Source organism: Meles meles, chromosome X, assembly GCF_922984935.1.
Source record: "Meles meles chromosome X, mMelMel3.1 paternal haplotype, whole genome shotgun sequence".
In the NCBI taxonomy this organism is placed as follows: Eukaryota; Metazoa; Chordata; class Mammalia; order Carnivora; family Mustelidae; genus Meles; species Meles meles.
In genome coordinates, this window is record NC_060087.1 from 131,849,263 (window position 1) to 131,869,976 (window position 20,714).

The window sequence follows — 20,714 nt, forward strand, 5'->3', positions numbered from 1 at the left end:
TAGAAATACGTGAGGCCTGGTCTGTAATGACTATGGTGAAAAGGTGACGGTTAAATCACCGTGGATCTCTGCCAGTTGCCAGATATTCAATATTTTTCTTGAATTCCTGAGTTCTGAGTCAGCTAGCCACCCAAACCAGGACATCCTGTAGGATCCCAGAAACCAACCAGCCCCCACTGACCTCACTATATTTCCCCCACTCCCCAAATGCTTCCCTCTCCTAGTCCTGTCTTGATGACAGCTATTCCACAGCCGCTCATGTTCTGATGTCATCTCCCATCCAGTGAATCCCCTCAAACATGGCCCAGCCATCCTTCCTAGGCCACCCTAGGCCACGTTGACATTTTCTCTCACATTACAGATTCCTTGGCTCCTTCCCTCTGGGAACGTGCCCCACCCCAGACTGCTGAGGAGGGTAGCGGGCTCTCACCATTTTGCCTCTGACCATTCCCTGCCCCATAGCCCTGCAGGGGCCCCGCGATCTCCGGAGCTCTCCCTCCTGCCCGGGGTACTCTGTGCTGCCTGGAGCGGGGGGACTTCCTGTCCTTGCCCCGCCCCGTCCCAGGCCGGAAGCGCGTGGGTGTGTATGTGTGTGTGCACGGGCCGTCTGGGTTAGTGCTGCCACTTCCTCCTCTCACAGAGAGCAAGGCCACGCTGGATGGGAAGCCGAGGCCATGCTTCTGCCTGCGACGTTTTCATCGGAGGTGACTTCAGTGAGAACGCGAGCGAGGCAGTGATCAAAAAGGGGTCACGGACTGAATGCTCCTTGAGTTGGGCCTTAAAGGAAGAGTGGAGGTTACAGCTACGGCCACAGATGCCACAGAGCGTTCTGAGCAAGCGCGTTACTTGGCTAAAGGGGCTCAGTCGGTTGAGCGCCTGCCTTCGGCTCCGGTCATGATCCCAGGACCCTGGGATCCAGCCCCGCATTGGGTTCCCCCCTCGGAGGGGAGCCTGCTTCTCTGTCTCCCTCTGCCCCTCCTCCTACTCCTTCTTTCTCTCTCTTTAAACAAAAAGGAGGCTCATCAGTACCTTCACCTCTTGAAACTCTTTATTATGGCAATTATACGTGTACACACAGGAGAGAGAATAGGATGGGAAACCCCCACCCCCCCTTCACCCAGCTTCAGCACTTGTCAACATTTCAGTGGCTTACTTTGAAAACACGAAAGGATTTAGGGGAGAGAGCCGCGCGGTACGTTTCTGGAAGTGGTAAAAGAAGAGGCACCCAGATAAGGTTGTCCAAGTGCAGGCGCGCCCACGCACCCTTGTATAAGGGCATCGCGTGGTTCTGAAGCACAGCGGGTGGCACCAGCAACAAACGGATTTGGCTGGGCCATGTGGCAGGGTGGAGGGCCCGGCCTGCCCCGGGCTGTGGCTAACCCCTGCGGCTGTGCATTCAGCACTGTGCGAGCCGGGCGCCAGGCCAGGGTCACTTTCTAGGCGGTGCGCGTAGCTTTCAGCAGACCTTTTTAGCTCTGGACCGCCACCAGGAATTTCTGGGGCCGAGACTCCAGCCGGCTCTTTTCTGTTGTCACCACGTTCTCTCAGCGACTTGCAGTCACACTGACAAAAGAGCACTAGGAAAGTGACCCGCATGGTTCCTTCTCCCCAAGATCTGCTGCTCCCATTGTGGGGTGCCCCATCCGGTGGCTCCGAGGGCCTCTTTGTGGTGGAAAGTGAGGTCATCGCCTGGCACGATAAGCAAGACAGTAAGAGCCGTGAACCGAAGCGAGCAGGCCAGGTCGGAGACAACTGATGCTCGTGCCGTTTTTCGGTGCATCACTCAAGGGCAGGCACTTCGAGCCTAGGGCAATGTTGCTGACGGAACGCGGAGTCTAGAGGGAGGCGCTCACGGTGTTGGTTTAGCTGTCCAGTGAGGCGTTGTCAAGGTCCTAGACCCCTTCCTTCCTGACACTTCTAACAGCATGTGGGTGTTCGTAGTTATGGTGCTGGTTACTCCTTTCTGTGAATGAATAGTCTGTGACCATTGCATTAGAATGAATTGTCTTGGGACACCTGCGTGGCTCAGTGGCTTAAGTGTCCGCCTTTGGCTCGGGTTATGATCCCTGGTTCCTGGGATACAGGCCCATGTCTGGCTCCCTCAGCCGGGAGCCTGCTTCTCCCTCTGCTTGTGCTCTCAGTCTGACAAAGAAATAAATAAAATCTTTAAAAACATAAAATAAGTTATCTTGGTGTCTAACTGCCCCCTGCCCAGGCTAATTCGTGAGCTCCTTGAGGGCAGACACGATGTCTTATGGGTTTCTGTATCCCAAGTCCCATGTCCAGTGCTTGGTACACACAAGGTGCTCATTCATTCATTCATTCATTCACCCATTCACTCATTTAAGAGTTCTTCCTGCTGAGTGCTATGATGCCGGGGAACACAGGGACCCACGGCATTTATCATTCATCCCAGCCGGCTGGAAGTAGAGACAGCAAACATGTCTTGGGATCGTTACACCTGACCTGAGTCCCTGAAGCGCAGAGGCCTCGGCTCAGCCGAGCGGTGAAGGTTTTCTCTGTGAGCACTTGGGCTCTGAAGATCTTCCTGCGCCAAAGCTCATGGGGATTCACAGTCCGATCACTTCTTACGAATATCTAGCACGTGCCGGACGACGGATATTCCTGATCATTCTTGCCTTCAAGGACTCTCCACCTCTTCAGGCCTAGGTGACGAGTAAGCACACAGGGCCTCAGAGGAGGGGCGGCTCCCCAAGCCTGGCAGCCCGGATCAGAGGAGATGCGAGCGGGCCCTCAGGAACAGGGGGCGCTACAGGACGAGGAGGGGTCAGCCGGCCCAGAGGCCGGAAGTGGGGAGACTGGGGAATATCTTCTGAGCAGGGGGGCCGCGAGGGGGTAGAGCAGGACGCGGTGCTGATTCAGGAGGCATCGCTGTGTCTCAGGTGATCTCCAGGTTATTTTCTGATGATGTGCGATTCAGTCTCGCACTTGGCTCTGCCTTTGCACTTTGTCTGGTTTTGACTTAGGAACACCTTGTATTTCTGTTCCTGCTGGCTCTTTGGCCAGAGAAGCGGTCGCCTTACTGTCATGTTTGGTCAGCCCGTGACCTTGTCCCCATCAGTGTCTTTGTCTGGCGGTGCTCCGGATGGCAGATGTAACTCCATGAAGGGACAGTGAGACACCCACACACACCCGAGAACTGCCGCATCTGGGGAAGCTGTCGGATTCGTTCTCTCTCTCTGACCACAGGAAAGGGAGCTGGAAGATCGCGGCGCACAGGACCATGGAGCAGCCCTCAGAGCGAGGAGTGGGGTGGCCAGCCGGATTCGCGAAAAGGGGCTAGGGCGGTTCTGGTGGACCCCGTCTTTCCCTTCGCCCAGCAACGGGTCGCTGCCTCATCTGGCTATAGCTATTGAGAAGTCTCCCGAGCGCGCCCTTGACTTCTTTGTTCCTCAGACTGTAGATCATAGGGTAGAGCATGGGGGTGACATTGGTGTGGATTAAGGACACAATTTTGCCCTGCTCCGGGGTGTAGCACGACTTGGGGCGAATGTAGATGAAAATGGCGCAGCCATAGTGCAGAACGGAGACCAGCAGGTGCCCAGCGCAGGTGGAAAAGGCTTTGCTCCTTCCCTCGGCTGAGTGGATTCTGAGGATGGCGGCAATAATGAACGCATAGGACAGCAGAATCAGCAGGAAGGGAACCAGCAGGATGAGCAAGCAGACGAGGAATACCGCAATCTCGTTGGCTCTCGTGTCTGAGCAGGCCAGAAAGAGCACAGCAGGGATGTCACAGAAGAAATGGTTGATCTCGTGGGACTGACAGAAGGGCAGGAGGAATATCAGTGTGGTGAGGATGAGGGAGAGTGCAAAGCCACTGATGCAGGCCAGAGTCAGCATCTGCAGACAGAGGGCCCTGGTGACGATGACTGCGTAGCGCAGGGGGTTGCAGATGGCCACGAAGCGGTCGTAGGCCATCACGGCCAGGAGGAAGCACTCCGCCCCACCCAGGGCGATAAAGAGGTGCATTTGCAAGGCACAGCCCAGGAAGGGCATCCGCTGGCTCCGGGATCGGAAATTGGCCAGCATGTTGGGGACGATCACCAATATATAGCCAATTTCAATGGTGGACAGATTGCGAAGGAAGAAGTACATGGGGGTCTGGAGGCAGGAGTCGATGAGGGTGATGAGCACAATGGTTGTATGTCCTGCCAGGGTGACAAGATGCATGGCTAGAAAGAGTCCAAAGAAGAAGATTTGCAGCCTGGCCAGGTCCCCGAAGCCCAGGATAATAAACTCAGAGTTTAAGGTGTGGTTTTTCGGCAACAGGCCCATCCTACATTCTCCTCCGCAGAACTCCTAGGCTGGAAAAGGCAGTTTTCAAGCAGTTCTCCAAGTCGTGGAAGACCCGAGGGCCCTTGTGTTCATTCTATTACCTTTTCGAATTCTGCCCTCTGTTCACTGAGAATGAACTGTTCACTGTGACGCCACTTTATGCCACCTGTGGAGTTGTTATAAAAAATGCGGTGGGGGTGAGTAAAGTCTATGCATGTCGGGGGCCCCCGGAGAGGGAGGCGTAGAACCTGCAGCAGCTGCTGCCTCTCCTGTTCTGGGGGTCCTCAGTGCCTTCCTTCCGGATACGTACTCCGGCCCCTGGACTGACTTAGTCCCTCCCTCAGGTTCCCACAGCACTCTGGGCTTCCCCAACCATATTATTTACCACGGACTCCTGTGGTTTTTTTAAAAAAATTTGTCTGTGTAACCCAGTAGCCTGTGAGTTCCATGATAGCGAGAATGACGTCTTATTCAGCCTCTCAAATATTGGCTGACACGTACTGGGATTATCAATGACTTGAATAAACGCCTGTTGCACGTTTCTCCATCCTCTACAGTTAGCCCTGAGGACGCGCCTAACATAGGCTTGAACAAACTGTTGCGTGAGGGACTGGGGATGGCTGAGGTCGTGCTCATGCAGGGAGGGTGTCAGGTGAGGGGAGCAAAGGGCGAAGCGTGAGCCAGGTCCCAAGGAGCTCGCAAAGAGTTGGAGTCAGAAGGACAAGGCCAAAGACAGTGGGGGTTTGAGTGCCTGGTGGACAATGGCTTTGCCTGGTCTGTGTCCGGATTCTAGAGCTGTAACAAAGCTGAACTCAACACGAATTAAGGGTCCATTGGAGGGGGTTGTCCCCTAAGGGACAGAGCTTGCTGAGGCACACACCATTTGTATGGGGGCCACTGAGACTCAAAGTGGGTTCAGTGAAACCGGAAAAGCCATTTTCTTTTAAAGACTGATTTCTTTACTTTAGCTGGAGGGAGAGTACGACTGGGGGGGAGGAGCAGAGGGAGAGGGAGAGAGAGAACTCAAGCAGACTCCCTGCTGAGCGCAGAGCCCAACACAGGGCTCGATCCCGAGACCCCGACATCATGACCCGAGCCGGAATCAAGAGTCAGATGCTTAACTGCCGAGCCACCCTGGCGCCCCGGAAAACCCATTCTGATGACAGTTTGGCTTGGCCTAGACCGTCGTTGCAATTCCAGTTTTCCAATCACTTGCGTGTTGCACTATTATTTTGGTTTTTTTTTTTTTTTAGATTTTATTTATTTATTTGACAGAGAAAGAGAGATCACAAGTAGGCAGAGAGGCAGGCAGAGAGAGAGGAGGAAGCAGACTCCCCGCGGAGCAGAGAGCCCGATGCGGGGCTCGATCCCAGGACCCTGAGATCATGACCTGAGCCGAAGGCAGCAGCTTAATCCACTGAGCCACCCAGGCGCCCCTATTATTTTGGTTTTTATTAACCTAATTGGTACTTGGATTCTTAGGGCTGGATGGATCCCCAGAGGGCAGCTTGCCCACCCCTCACTTCGGAGCACATGGTGCTGAGGTCTTTCAGCTGCTGAGCCGTGCCCTGCTCCCGCCCTGGCCGTCAGCCCCACTAGCAGCCCTGGGAAGGCCCCGCCTGCCGCCCCGTCCTGGCGGAGCAGCCAGCGTGGCCGCGTCTGCTCTCAGCCTCCCCGGGGCCTGCCTGTCCCTGGGTAACCGTCTCTGGCTGGGAGCGCGCTCTCCAGAGCCGCGTTTTCCTCGGGCTCCCACCCTTGGCTTTAGCTGGGCCGCACCAAACCACTTCTCCTCCTTTCCCTCGTGGCCCTGCTGTGCAAATATGGGGGTGCGTTTGTTTGGGCCTTAAACCTCGATAAGACTGAAGAACACACAAATGAAAGCGAAAGTCCCACATGGTGCTAAGACTTCAGCGGCGAGATCTGAAAGTTAACGTCAAAGTTTCTGTTCCTTCCGTCCTACTCCCGCTTTCCCTGCGAGGCTCAGTCCCTGTCCTGCTTTGTCCTGTGTGAATAAGCACACATCTGTCACACACAGTCACACACAGTGGCACACACACACTCACTCGCAGGTGTGTACACACACAGGTACAAATCAAGCATCGCCACACACGCACACACTCACCTGCACACGCACACACACCCCTCATACACAGTCAGGCACGCAGCCATCAACACACACTCTCACACACTCACACACATCGGGACGTAAACACCTGCCACGCTCGCTCAGTGACGAGCTCGGACGCGATGACAGCGCACGCAGGGAGGCCCGCGCGGCTCTCACCGAATGCTCCGTCCGGGAGAAGCTTGTGGCCGTGCCTGCTGGCTTCCTTCCTTCCTTTAAACCACTGCTTGATAGGTACTGTAACTAATTGTATTTGAATAATAAGAACACACAATAACAAATATAATCTACAAACAAAAGTAAGTAAAACAGAAAATAAATGATCATTCAATGAGTCTTTTATTACTTCCACGTTCAAGCCTTCTTGCCTTCTAGCCTTCTTATCGCCTCCGGGGTGCAGAGCAGCGCCCCGCGCTGAGCCCCCCGCGGCCGCCTGCGCTCCAGCTGCTCTGGCCTCCCCACTCTCTCCCCGCGCCCCCCGAACACCCCACTGTTACCTGGGGGGGCGGACCGGCATGGGGAATGGGAATCCCGGAGAAGCCCCGTCTGACATTCTTCTGTTATTGCCCGCTGTCAGGGAGGAAACTTGAGGAGGAGGGACAGCCCTTCTTCGGGGGAGCAGGGGCAGGGACAGGTGGCCTGGACCCGGCAGCACAGCTTCCCAGAGCCCGGGATGGGACTTTCCTGTGTGTCTGGACCACAGGGAGCAAGGTCTGGGAAGCACGGCCTGATGGCTGTTAGGAAGGCATTGTCTTCAGAGGAGCTGGCATGTTCCGTCCCTTGAGTTAAATAGTCGTGACGGCAGGACTCTGCAAGTCCTAGAGGACAGGTCAGGAAGGAGGCTGTCCCTGTGGTCCCCCACCAAGGGACGTGCCTTCCCCAGGTCATAGAGCTGAACCTAAACCCAAACTCCAGCCCAGTGACTTCTGTTTTCTTTGCCAAAAAAAAAAAAAAAAAAAAAGTGCAGTGTAGGTCTTGACAAGGTTATTTAACTCTGATCTGCTGAAAGTGCACCCAACAGATTGAGTGGGCCTTGGGCTGCTTTGAGAGGTTTGCTGGATTGGCATCTGGCGAGCAAGCCTTGCTAGGGAGGAACACAGAGTGGGCAATGGAGCCCAGGATTGGCGACTTTCAAAGCCCCCAATACACAACGCTGGGAATCTGTGATTCTTTGCACTGACTACAGAGGGGTATGCTCCGGGGAGTAGTATGGTCCGGGTTGTCCTGTGTTGTCAGCCTCGCTTACCTGAACGAGCTACAAGTGTGAGCTCTCGAGAACACTGCTACTCTGCTGACTTGACCTTCTGTCTGATACCTCTGTCTCCCCATTCTCAGGGTGCAGATCGCCCGCCCAACGTCCAACCTGTGTCACGGTCTGCATCTTAGCAAAGCCGGACCCAGTTGCCCTCTGGGGTCGTGCTAAGGCTTCAGCTGCATTCACCCAGCCGTCTATGTGCTGCAGTTGCTCTGGGTGGCTGACCACAGCTCTGCCTTCTGTTCACTTCCATTGGCCACAGAATTGCTCTGAAAAGTCTCCTTATCATCACTGCTCCTTTTAGGAATACCAGGACCCGGGCCAAAGCCATTGCCATGTCTCAGAATCTTCCATTCCTTAGAGAGCCAGCACGGTGCTGGGTTCTGGGCAGCAGCAAGGAGAAGGCCCTCTCTCCAGCATTTTGCCACACCTAGAGAGAGGAAACAGGACCCCCATGAAGCCTTGTTTATGCTTTAAATTGACCCTCCCCAATCGTCCCAGTGGTTTCTGCCCATGATCCTGTCCGCTCCACCCTCCTCTTCCTCCTCTCTGTTTCTTCACTCCTCTTGGCCACACTTTCTTTTTTTTTTTTAAAGATTTTATTTATTTATTTGACAGACAGATCACAAGTAGTCAGAGAGGCAGGCAGAGAGAGAGGAGGAAGCAGGCTCCTTGTCAAGCAGAGAGCCCGATGTGGGGCTCGATCCCAGGATCCTGGGATCATGACCTGAGCCGAAGGCAGAGGCTTTAACCCACTGAGCCACCCAGGTGCCCTTGGCCACAGTTTCTAATACAAGAGCTCTTCTGCTTTCTAATGGAGACGAAGGCCATGTAATAAGCTTTGGGAACAACTCCTTGACATGATCTTGCCCTCTATGTGTTGTAAAGGGAAAGAGAAGGACCTGGAAAACAGAGTCACTGAGGATTCCTGAGCTGAGCCAGCTCAGCAGAAATTAGTGGGAGCCCAAGAGAGAGACTAACCTGGAGCTAGAGGAGGTCAAGGCTATGAAGAATCTTTGGCAGGGCCGGTGGACCCAGCACTGTGGCCCAGGGCTGATGGCACCTGCTCTTTCACCTGCTGTGGCACCAGGATTACCCAGGGAGGGATGGAAAGTAAAGAAATTTAAAACTTCAGTCGAACACTGGGAAAGAAAGGCACCTCGAAGGAGTCCTAAGTACTCAGAACTATTCACATCTTCTGTATCTCTTTCCATTTAGATACTACAGTGTCTGATAGGGTTGGGGGCAACACAGCATCAAATTCTGGGAGCATGATTCTGCTGGCACTGGGCATCGGCTGGACTTCCAAATTTGGCCAGGGGTGGACATTTGTATGCGTTCTCTTACCCATTTATACTCTATGAAAGGGAAAATCCTGGGGGAGTCGGCCCTGAAATAACCCCACTGCTAGAGCCCTGAGTGAATAGAATTCTCCAGCAATTGTCCGGAACCTCTCCCCTGGAGCATGACTTGGGACTTCAGTTTCCTCCAGTTTTAGCTTTTGGGGTTTTCTCTAATGTCTTTAAACTTGCAAGGACAGTTTAGAACTGTCTAGCCTTCCCAGGTAATTCATTACAGGTTTGTATCTGGGATATATTGTAGGTTGGGCTTTTACTGTTAGAGTAGCTTTAGATTAAAGACACCTGTGAAATGTCAGGTGTGTGTGTCGTTGGGGGAGCAATTCTTTTCTTCCGTGGTTTCCTCAAGGAAGAAGATGCCACAGGCATCGATCAACATTTCTTCGGGTGGCAAATTTGATGAAGGCTCTGAGTGTGAGAGATGTGGTCTCTTTCTCCTCTCTTTCCACACAGCCGGGTGGGAGACAGTAACACCGGAGATGAGAATCGGCTCTGCACACCCGAGACCTTCCTCCGGGGGCTTGTTCCAAGTCCAGACCGGGAGGGACTAGAGCGCATTAGCAAGCACAGGCAGCTAACCCTCAGCAGCGCACACGTCGTGCTTGGCTTCCTCACCTGCTGGGACTCTTGTAGGATCTCTCAGTTGGTTCAGAATTCTGCCCTTTCTTTACTCCTCCAAATTCTCAACTCAAGTGTTAAAATTTGGGTTTAAATTTCTCAGAAATTGTGGTGCTAAGGACGCAAGAATGCATTCCTGGTCAGGGGCCTCAGAGTTCTGTCAGTTTCTGAGCGAACACGTATGCTCCCCGGAGCGAAGTCCAGCCCCCTTCTTTGCCGCGCTGCTTGTGGGCCCCATGCCTGCGTGGGACCACAAGGAAACGACACAATTTTGCCCCCTCAGCTGGGACACAAGGGCTCTTCTCCATGGAACTATGCCTGTATTTGGTTAGAGTGTTGTGAACCGTATCGCTTCAACCATATTGGTTGAGTGCTTTTTCCTCAGCAGTCTCGTACTGTTCCGAGAGGGGGAACTACGGATGGATGGATTCTCTATATTTTCTCACCTTGTATTTGGGCAAGCACAAAGGATTCCATGCTTGGGATCATCCGAAAGTAGGTAGCTTTGGTCTCAGCTAGTCCACATTTTAGAATTGGTGGGGAATCCCTCATCACCCAGCTTTGCTGGAGATGTTGCCTTGGAATTTTGGTTTTGCGACTTTATTCTCTGTCTCTTTCTCTTTTTCTGTGGGAGGGGGTGTTGGGGAGGGTTGTGAAGACTCAAACATGATATTATTGCTGCCGCTGCCACTTTCCCCAAGTCTGGAAATTCTATTACTTCTTATCAGAATAATTAATAAAGATGGTTTAACTTTGACACAACGAAACACAAAAACAATTAGAAGTTTGGGGCAATATAGTAACTTGAAGGCACAGAATTCTTGATCCAGATGTCTCCTGACATGACAGGTGAAAGGCAAATTATAAAGCAGAGAGGGCTCAGCCGCAGATGGCAGCAGCCTTTTACGGGAAACTGAAGAGCCGAGAGTAGTGTAGGGCTTCTCAACTCTTTTTTGGTGAAGGACCTTTCTTTTTTTTTTTCTCCTAAAATAATATTTCCAGTCTATAATGGATTGATACTTGTGTAAAACACAGTAGAATTTGTTAGTGAAATTAACTGAAAAACAGACTTACTAAGTACAAACACATTTTTTTATTATTGGATTCAACAGACATAAACTCACTTTGTCTGCCTATACACCTGATTTCTGTACTCATCACAGACCAGGAACGTTTTGTAGACCACCATCAACTTGAAGACTGTACTCGCTTCCTTGGCCTGCCATAGGTTCCAGATGGACGTGAATTCTGGGAGGACGTCAGTCAATCTACTGCATGGAGCATCATTGTTTTGAGATGCTCACTTAGTAGTTCTTGTGCAGAGGGCAGAAGAGTATTTTTTAAAAATATTTTATTTATTTATTTGACAGAGAGAGAGAGAGAGAGAGAGATCACAAGTAGGCAGAGAGGCAGGCAGAGAGAAAGAGGGGGAAAGTAGGCTCCCTGCTGAGCAGAGACCCTGACGTGGGACTTGATCCCAGGACTCTGGGATCATGACCTGAGCTGAAGGCAGAGACTTTAACCCACTGAGCCACCCACGCACCCTGGCACAAGAGTATTTTAAAGACAGAGTCAGAAGAGCTCTTTGGGGAATCACATCTACTCACTGAGAAGGGCCAGGGCTGGAGGTAAGGTTGGGATATGTGGCAGCTGCAGGAAGGAGACACATCTGGTCCCAGCAGAACCTCTGGAAGCCCAGCCCGCCAAGAAGAAGCCTATGAGAATCTTTATTCCCACCGGATATTGATTACATTTGCCAATGCGAGGGAAGAAACCAGGCGCTACCCTCGAGTGGCTTTCTGAGGAGAAATATATCCAACCCGCAGACAGGCTGCCACACCAAGATTCTAGAAGAAACTGCTGCCTTCCTCTTGGGCTCCAGCCTCACCTCCCTCACTACCCTTCTTGTTCAACCAGATCTATCAGGTGGCAAAGAACCTCACACACTCCAGGGGCGCCTGGGTGGCTCAGTGGGTTAAGCCTCTGCCTTCGGCTCAGGTCATGATCCCAGGGGTTCTGGGATCGAGCCCTGCATTGGGGTCTCTCCTCAGTGGGGAGCCGGCTTCCCCCTCTCTCTGTCTGCCTCTCTGCCTACTTGTGATCTCTGTCTGTCAAATAAATAAATAAAATCTTTAAAAAAAAAAGAACCTCACACACTCTAAACTTCTTCCACCTTTCTTCACCCTGCCTGAGAGACTGGAACATAGCGTCTGATGGAGCCCTCTTAATGCACCCTTTCTGAAGGGTGAGCAAATACATGCACTGGCTAGGGTTCCATTGGTCAAAAGCAGCAGAAATCAACTCCAACCAGCCCAGGAAGCCATAGGAATTTATCATAAGGATATCAAGTTGGAGGTGGTCAGCCAACTCTCAGAAATCCAGGACAGCACTGAGGCCAGGCCTCAGGAGCAAACTGTAACCAGAGGCTCAAACATCATTAGGACTTCCCCTCTCTTTCCATTTCTCATCCCGGCAGATCTGCTTCATTCTTCTTTTTTCTGTACAGACAAGTTCTTCTGCATCTCTTATCTGAATAGCGGCAAACATGGCTACCAACAGCTATCAAATGATCAGATTTATAGGTGGCAGTCTAAGTGTGGGAGAACTTCAAAATCTTCCTGCTATAAAACATCCCCAGGACTCTGTCTCAAATATCCACCAACAGGCCAGAAAAAAGAGAATGCAAGAAGAATGGCAATACAGATGTTGGCCAGCTTATGGGAAGCTCAAGCTCATGTGCACTGTTCATGACCTTGGTCTGTTTGACTCCAGGTCACATCCCAGGCCACCAGCACGAGAAACAAGAAGAGAGGGTCATGACATGGAAAAACAGCTAAAGAATAAGGAAATTACCTACTCAAAGTTAACCAGCAACCATATAATATCTCATCACAAGTGCCCTCCTTAATCCCCGTCACCTATTTAACCTTTCCCCCCACTGGTAACCTTTCCTCCCCTCTGATAACCATCAGTGTGTTCTCCATAGTTAAGACTCTGTTTCTTGGTTTGCCTCTCTTTTTTTCCCCCTTTGCTCTTTGTTTCTTAAATCCTACATATGAGTGAAATCATATGCTATTTGTCTTTCTCTGATTTATTTTGTATATCTGACTCCAGCCATGTTGTTGCAAATGACAAGATTTCATTCTTTTTTGTGGATGAAATATATATATATATATCGACAATATAGATATATCTATATATATAGATATATCTATATATATAGATATATCGATATGTATATCACATCGTCTTTATCCATTCATTTATCCATGGATAATTGGGCTGCTTTCATAGATTGGCTATTATAAATAATGTTGCAATAATCATGGAGGTACATGTATCTTTTTGAATTAACATTTTTGCATTCTTTTTTTAAAAAAGATTTTATTTATTTATTTGACAGAGAGAGAGATCACAAGCAGGCAGAGAGGCAGGCAGAGAGAGAGAGGGGGAAACAGGCTCTCTGCTCGGCAGAGATGTGGGGCTCGATCCCAGAACCCTGAGATCTCGACCCAAGCTGAAGTCAGAGATTTAACCCACTGAGCCACCTAGGCGCCCTGCATTTTTGCATTCTTTATGTAAATACCTAGTAGTGGAATTACTGGATCATACTGTAGTTCTATTTTTAATTTTTTGAGGAACCTCCATATTGTTATCCATGGCAGCTGCACCAGTTTGCATTACCACCAGCAGTGCAAGAGTGTTCCTTTTTCAATACATCCTCCCCAAAACATTGTTTCTTGTGGTTTTGATCTTAGCCATTCTGACAGGTGTGAGGTGATATTTCGTTGTTCTTTTGATTTGTATTTCCCTGATGATGAGTGATTTTGAGCATTGTTTCATGTGTATATTGGCCCCCTGGATGTCTTCTTTGCAGAAATGCCTGTTCATGTCTTCGGCCCATTTTTAAATTGGATTATTTGTTTTTTGGATGTTGAGTTGTGTAAGTTCTTTATAGATTTTGGATACTAAGCTTTTATCAGATATGTCATTTGCAAATATCATCTCCCATTCAGTAGGTTGTCTTTTATGTTGACATCAATTTTTTTTAAGGCGAAGTAAACAACTCAATATAAAATTAGGCTACAAATGTGAACAAAGAGGTCTTAAGAAAAAATACAAAGGGAAATGAACACAGGAGAAGATGCTCAACCTCACAAATAATCTTTTAAACACAGATTAAAATGAATTTTTTGCCCATCAGACTAGCAAAAATTTAAACCATTTGTGCCAGTTTGAGGATGTGAGTCCAGAGGTACTATCATATGCTGTTGATGATAGTGTATATTTGAGCAGCATCATTCTGATTTAAAATGTGCATACCAACTCAACAGTGGGGACACAGGGAGGATCCAGATGGCCAGAGGAGCAAGTACTTGAAGGAAAGAAAAAAACAGGAAAACAGGCAGGAGTGCTGGGCAACTCTGTCTGCATCTCAGTTGAGGGGCTTCCTATTAGTCTCGCCCTGTGCACTGCAGAGAAAACAAGTCAAGACTGTGGAAAAACCTGAGCTACAGGGAACCTGGAGATGCTTTAGCTTCTCTTTAAAACCCAGGCTCAGCATCCATCCTATGTGGAAATTCTTTCCTGGAGATAGATGTTCAGATCTGGAAGACACCATCCTTTAATCTCAAGGTCATCTTACATCTTAGCACCTTTTGCTCTCTTTATTCATTCATTCAGCGACTTCATGTTGAAACTGATTGCAGAATCTCCTAGAGACACTAGGGGTGCAGTTGCCGCTGGGCGGAGATAGAAGAACACTTAATACATGCTCATTCTAGAATTGAGAGCTCATGGTCTAGAGAGGAAACATGGAAAAAGTAAGTGGAAGAAAGATAAATGAAAAAATTCATGGAAACAAAGGATAATGAAAACACAACTGTTCAAGATCTGTGGGACACAGCAAAGGCAGTCCTGAGAGGAACGTATATAGTGATACAAGCCTTTCTCAAGAAACAAGAAAGGTCTCAAGTACACAATCTAACCCTACACCTAAAGGAGCTGGAGAAAGAACAGCAAAGAAAGCCTAAACCCAGCAGGAGAAGAGAAATAATAAAATAGAAACCAAAAGAACAGTAGAACAGATCAATGAAACTAGGAGCTGGTTCTTTGAAAGAATTAATAAGATTGATAGACCCTTGGCCAGACTTATCAAAAAGAAAAGAGAAAGGACCCAAATAAATACAAACATGAATGAAAGGGGAGAGATCACAACCAACACCAAAGAAATACAATTATAAGAACATATTATGAACAACTATACGTCAGCAAATTTGACAATCTGGAAGAAATGGATGCATTCCTAGAGATGTATAAACTACCAAAACTGAACCAGGAAGAAATAGAAAGAAATAGAAAACCCAAACAGACTCATAACCAGTCAGGACATTAAAGCAGCCATCAAGAATCTTCCAATAAGCAAAAGCCCAGGGCCAGATGGCTTTCCAGGGGAATTCTACCGAACATTTTTTTTTTAAAGATTTTATTTTTTTTATTTATTTGACAGAGAGAGAGGCCACAAGTAGGCAGAGAGGCAGGCAGAGAAAGAGGAGGAAGCAGGCTCCCTGCAGAGCAGAGAGCCCGATGCGGGGCTCGATCCCAGGACCCTGAGATCATGACCTGAGCCGAAGGCAGCGGCTTAATCCACTGAGCCCCCCAGGCGCCCCCCGAACATTTTTTTAAAGAGATTATTTATTTATTTATTTGACAGAGATCACAAGTAGGCAGAGAGGCAGGCAGAGAGAGAAGAGGAAGCAGACTCCCCGCTGAGCAGAGCCCCATGTGGGGCTCAATCCCAGGAACTTAGGACCACGACCCTAGCAGAAGGAAGAGGCCTTAACCCACTGAGCCACCCAGGCACTCCTCTGCCAAACATTTAAAGAAGAATTAACACCTATTCTTCTGAAACTGTTCCAAAAAATAGAAATGGAAGGAAAACTTCCTAACTCATTTTATGAGGCGAGCATTACCCTGATCCCAAAACCAGACAAAGACCCCATCAGAAAAGAGAATTACAGACTAATATCCTTGATGAACACAGATGTGAAAATTCTCACCAAAATAGTAGCCAATAGGATCCAACAGTACGTTAAAAGGATTATTCACCACGACCAAGTGGGATTTATTCCTGGGCTATAAGGTTGGTTCAACATCTGCAAATCAATGAATGTGATAGAATACATTAATAAAAGAAAGAACAAGAACTGTATGATACTCTCAATAGACGCTGATAAAGCTTTGACAAAGTACAGCATCCTTTCTTGATCAAAACTCTTCACAGTGTATGGATAGAGGGTACATACCTCAATATCATCACAACCATCTATGAAAAACCCACAGCGAATATCATTCTCAATGGGCAAAAACTGAGAGCTTTCCCCCTAAGGTCAAGAACACGGCAGGGATGTCCATTATCACCACTGCTATTCGACATAGTACTAGAAGTCCTAGCCTCAGCAATCACACAACAAAAAGAGATAAAAGGCATCTGAATTGGCAAAGAAGTCAAACTCTCACTCTTTGCAGATGACATGATACTTTATGTGGAAAACCCAAAAGACTCAACTCCAAAAGTGCTAGAACTTGTACAGGAATTCGGTAAAGTGTCAGGATGTAAAATCAATGCACAGAAATCAGTTGCATTTCTATACACCAACAGCAAGACAGAAGAAAGAGAAATTAAGGAGTCGGTCCCATTTACAATTGCACCCAAAACCGTGAGATACCTAGGAATAAACCTAACTGAAGAGGCAAAGAATCTGTACTCAGGAAACTCTAGCACAAAACAAAAATGGGATTCCAGGCCTGATTTCAGCAATGCTTTGGCTTGTATTCACTTACCGAAAGCACTGACTTCTAGTTCAGCTGGGAGAAGGAAAGAACTATGGTCTCTGCTCACTGAGGGCTTTCCTTCAGACAGAGACCAACAGCCAATCAATAGTGATTTGAGGAGCTCAGTAGTGGGGTATTAAGATAAACAAATTGAAGGCAAGCCACAAACTGACCAAGCATTAGTAGCTGTATTCTAGAATATGAAGTATTTGTGTTTTGCAAAAGGCTCCCCTGCTAACTGCCTATTGACCAGAACTTAATCATGCGACCCCTCCTAGTGGAAAGAGATTCCAGGAAATACTGCCTTTTTCTGGGTTGCCATGAGACAGATATGAAACAAGAAGGGGATAGAGATTGAATGATGGCTAGCAATCTCTGTCGCAGTCTTGTTAAAATTTCTAACTCACTTATTTGAGAAAGATCATATTTTAAAAACCCTTTCTTTTTTTCCCCTTAGTTTCTTACTTCATTAGTATCTGTTCTTATCTTTATGTTTCTTTTCTTACACTTGCTTTAGATTCATTCTGTAGATGTTTTACTAGCTTCTTGACTTTAACACAATTTATTTTATTGTGAAATAATTTTAGATTTACAGAAAAGCTTCAAATATAGTACAGAAAATTTCCTTATAGCCTTCAATCAGGATCCTCTAAAATTAGTGTCTTACACAACCATGGCACATTTATTAAAATGAAGAAATTAACATTGTGTCAGTACATTATCTAAGCCATAGCCTTTATTCAGATGTCCCCAGCTTTTCTACTAATGTCTTTTTTCGGTTCCAGGATCTAACCTAGGGTATCACACTGCATTTAGTCTTCACGTCTCCTTAGTCTCCTCTGATCTGTGATGATTTCTCCATCTTTCCTTGTTTTGTTGACCTTGACATTTTTAAAAGATTTCATTTATTTGAGAGAGAGCATGAACAGAGGTGGGGAGGCAGGAGGAAGAGAGGGACCAAGTGAGAGGGAGAAGCAGACTCCCCACTGAGCAGGGAGCCCAATGTAGGGCTCAATCCCAGGACTCCAGGATCAGGACCTGAGCCGAAGGCAGATGCTTAACCAAATAAGCCATCCAGGTGCACTGACCTTGACATTTTTTGAAGAGCATCAGTCAGACATTTTGTAGAATTTCCCTCTATTTGGGTTTTCCTGATGTTCTTTTCATGGTTAGATGGAGTTATGGAATTTTGGGAAGAACAACACAGAAGAGAAGTGCCCTTCTCATCTCACCAGGGGAACATGAGGTCAACATGCCTTGCCAATGGTGAAGTTCACTTAGATCACTTGGTTTAGGTGGTGCCTTCCAGGTTTCCTTGCTGTCAAGTTGCTATTTTCCCTTTCAACAAATCCTTAGAAGGGAGCAACTAAGTCCAGCCCACCCTCAAAGGGAGGAAAGCTAAGCTCAATTTCCAGGAGTGAGGGGTATTGAAGAATTTGTGGACATATTTTAAAAACCAGCACAGTTATTAATAAACATGTCTGGGGAGATATTTGAGGATATGCAATTATCTGGTTCCTCCTTAAAGTTCCAGTCACTAATTTTAGCATTCATTGGTGGACCTTGCTGGCAGCCATTATTATTCTCGTGTTTCATCGGTGATTTTCTTATTCCCCTTCCACTCTTTCATGATCTTAAATACATGTACTTAAGGTTTGACTTTCTCTCTGATAATCACTGCCTCCTGTGAGTTTGATGTGTAGTACTTTTACTGCCATTCAGTTTTAAATATCTCCCAATGTCTACAATTATCAGCTCTTTTACCAACGAATAATTCCGGAGTGCATTTTAAGGTTCCAAACATACGTGTTTGATTTGATCGTTTTAACATTGTTCCAAGTATAACTGTATAGTGGTCAGAAAATGTGCAGAGGATGCTGATTTTTGAGATTTGCCGAAACTACTTCTGTGATCTAGTATGTGGTCAGTTTTTATCATTGGGAGCCCCATATTCTCTACGCAGTGAGTGCAGGGTTTCTGTGTGTTTTTCAGGTAGCTGTTTGCATTTTCTCCGTCGTTCCCAATATTTTGGTCATGATCTTCCTGTTTCTGGTAGAGATGGGTTAAATGCACTATGATTTGCATTCTTTCTTGTGATGGGATTTTTCATTTGCGTACAAAAAGTAGAAGGGTCCTACTGAGTACCCTGGGCGTACAGGTCAGTTTCCAGTTTCTCTTTCGCTTGGGCTCCTCCTTGCCTCACATCACCCTCCAACCCTAGCCCCGGGAAACCCATGTTAGCAACCTAGTTCACGTCCTTCAATGTAACCAAATACACACATGCGTCTATATACACTTATATAAAAATGTAGGTATTTTTGTCATTTGTGTTTCACAAAATCGGGCTCACACTGTACATATCTTTTTTTCTCCTCACTTTGTAACTAATATACATCTCTCCAAATCAGTTTTTATAGTTCTGGTTCATTCTTTTTTCTTTTTTCATAATGGGTGTGTTTTGAAGTTGCTTCTTTTCTTAAAACATTTCACCTTAAGCGACGGAGATTTAACGTTTTATGGTTTCCGTAAAACGGGTTCTTACAGCTTCCTGTTTTCAACAACCAGTTTTATAGCAGCATCAGGATGGCGACCACTATGAAATCTGTCATCAAGTCCTCTTGAAATTATCCCATAATATACGTGGTTCATTCTTTTTATGCCTACATAATATCTGGAGTCGTCAGAATGCTTTCCAGATCTAGTTGACACAGTCTGATTCATTCTTTTCACCGCCGCATTTTAATCCACTGCGTGGATCTGCTCCTTTGTGCTTATCTCCTTCCTTACTGACGACGATTTAGACCGGTTCTTCCTGTCATGTTTCATTGAGCATGTGTCATGATACACATTAGGAGCCGATGTTACCCCAGGGGCCATACACTGGGCAGTGAGTGGCTGGGTCATGGGGGGAATGGGCATTTTGAGTTCTAGTACTGTCATTGCAGGGAAGGCTCTGGAGCCAGACTTCCCGAGTCACTCCTGCAGCTACTGTGACCCACAGACCGGCCGTGGCAAGCGGCAGACTCACTCGGTGCCTGTTTGCTCACCTGTTGCTGGAAGTAATAGTGCATACTTCAGTCATAGGTTGTTCGGGTTAGTTACTGTTTATCTGCAGTGTTTAGAAGAGTGCCAAGGGTCCAAGTGGGTGTGGAATCATTTGCTAGTCATGGATTCTTCCAGATGACCCTGTCAGGTAGCTATCCCAATTGGCATGGTTTCCCCATGACCTTGGAAAGTTTTGCAAATATAATGAAACAAAAATGATTTGGGGTTTTATCTTTTTTGAAAAGATTTTATTTTGGGGGGGCGCCTGGGTGGCTCAGTGGGTTAAAGCCTCTGCCTTCAGCTCAGGTCATGGTTTCAGGGTCCTGGGATCGAGCCCCACATCGGGCTCTCTGCTCAGTGGGGAACCTGCTTCCCCCTCTCTCTGCCTGCCTCTCTGCCTACTTGTGATCTCTCTCTGTCAAATAAATAAATAAAATCTTTTAAAAAAATAAATAAAAGATTTTATTTTTTTTAACTTTTTGAGAGAGAGAGAGAGACTGTGTGAGCACATGCGCACGAGTGTGGAGGAGGGGCAGAGGGAGAGGGAGAAGCAGTCTCTGCACTGAGCAAGGAGCCCGATGCAGGACTTGATCCCAGGACCCTGAGACCATGACCTGAGCCGAAGGCAGACATTTCACCGACTAAGCCACTCAGGCACCCCTGATTTGTGGTTTTAGTTTGTATCTCCTGATTATTGATGATGATCATTCTAATTCCTTCCCTTTTAAATTAGCTCAGGGCTCAGTAAACTCTGGCAGCTGGTGGGAACCCAGCAAGTCTGTACAGTTGTCCTGGAGCCAGTGAGCGTACATCGTGGCTCAGGAGGCTTTTTTCTTTCCACCTCAGGAAGCGGCAGTGCCAGTGTCTCAAAGGTTGTCCTTCGGAGAAAAGCCCAGGCCACCTTCCCGGCAGTCTCTGGGAGAGCTGAGAAAATTCCTTGGTCCCTTCAGTGCCCAGAGAGCCCAAGTATGGTGCGGGGAAGAAACGCGTGGTGGGAAGAACAAGGGAGTTTGAACTGCTGGCCTGAGCAGCCGGCCACCCGATAAAGCTCCAAGTGAGCAGGCCACCTTCCTCCTCAGCTTCTCCGTCCATTCCCCCAGCACACACGGCTTCCAATACGCTCCTTCTGTCCTTGGAGGTTGTCGGTAGGATGCCCAGTTGGGGTCATTTTAAAAGAATCAAA

General features: G+C 48.0%; 1 protein-coding gene across 1 annotated transcript; it reads right to left on the reverse strand.

Annotated features, from left to right (window-relative positions):
• Positions 1-3,300: 3,300 nt before the first annotated feature.
• LOC123934784 (olfactory receptor 10V1-like) lies at positions 3,301-4,296 on the reverse strand. The gene has a single exon (XM_045994847.1). The coding sequence runs from the start codon at positions 4,294-4,296 to the stop codon at positions 3,301-3,303; it is 996 nt and encodes a 331-aa protein (XP_045850803.1).
• Between the last annotated feature and the right edge of the window lie 16,418 nt (positions 4,297-20,714).

What these genes read in the sequence shown, in the direction of transcription:
- LOC123934784 (XM_045994847.1), bottom strand. Translation starts at nt 4,296, where the DNA reads ATGGGCCTGTTGCCGAAAAACCACACCTTAAACTCTGAGTTTATTATC.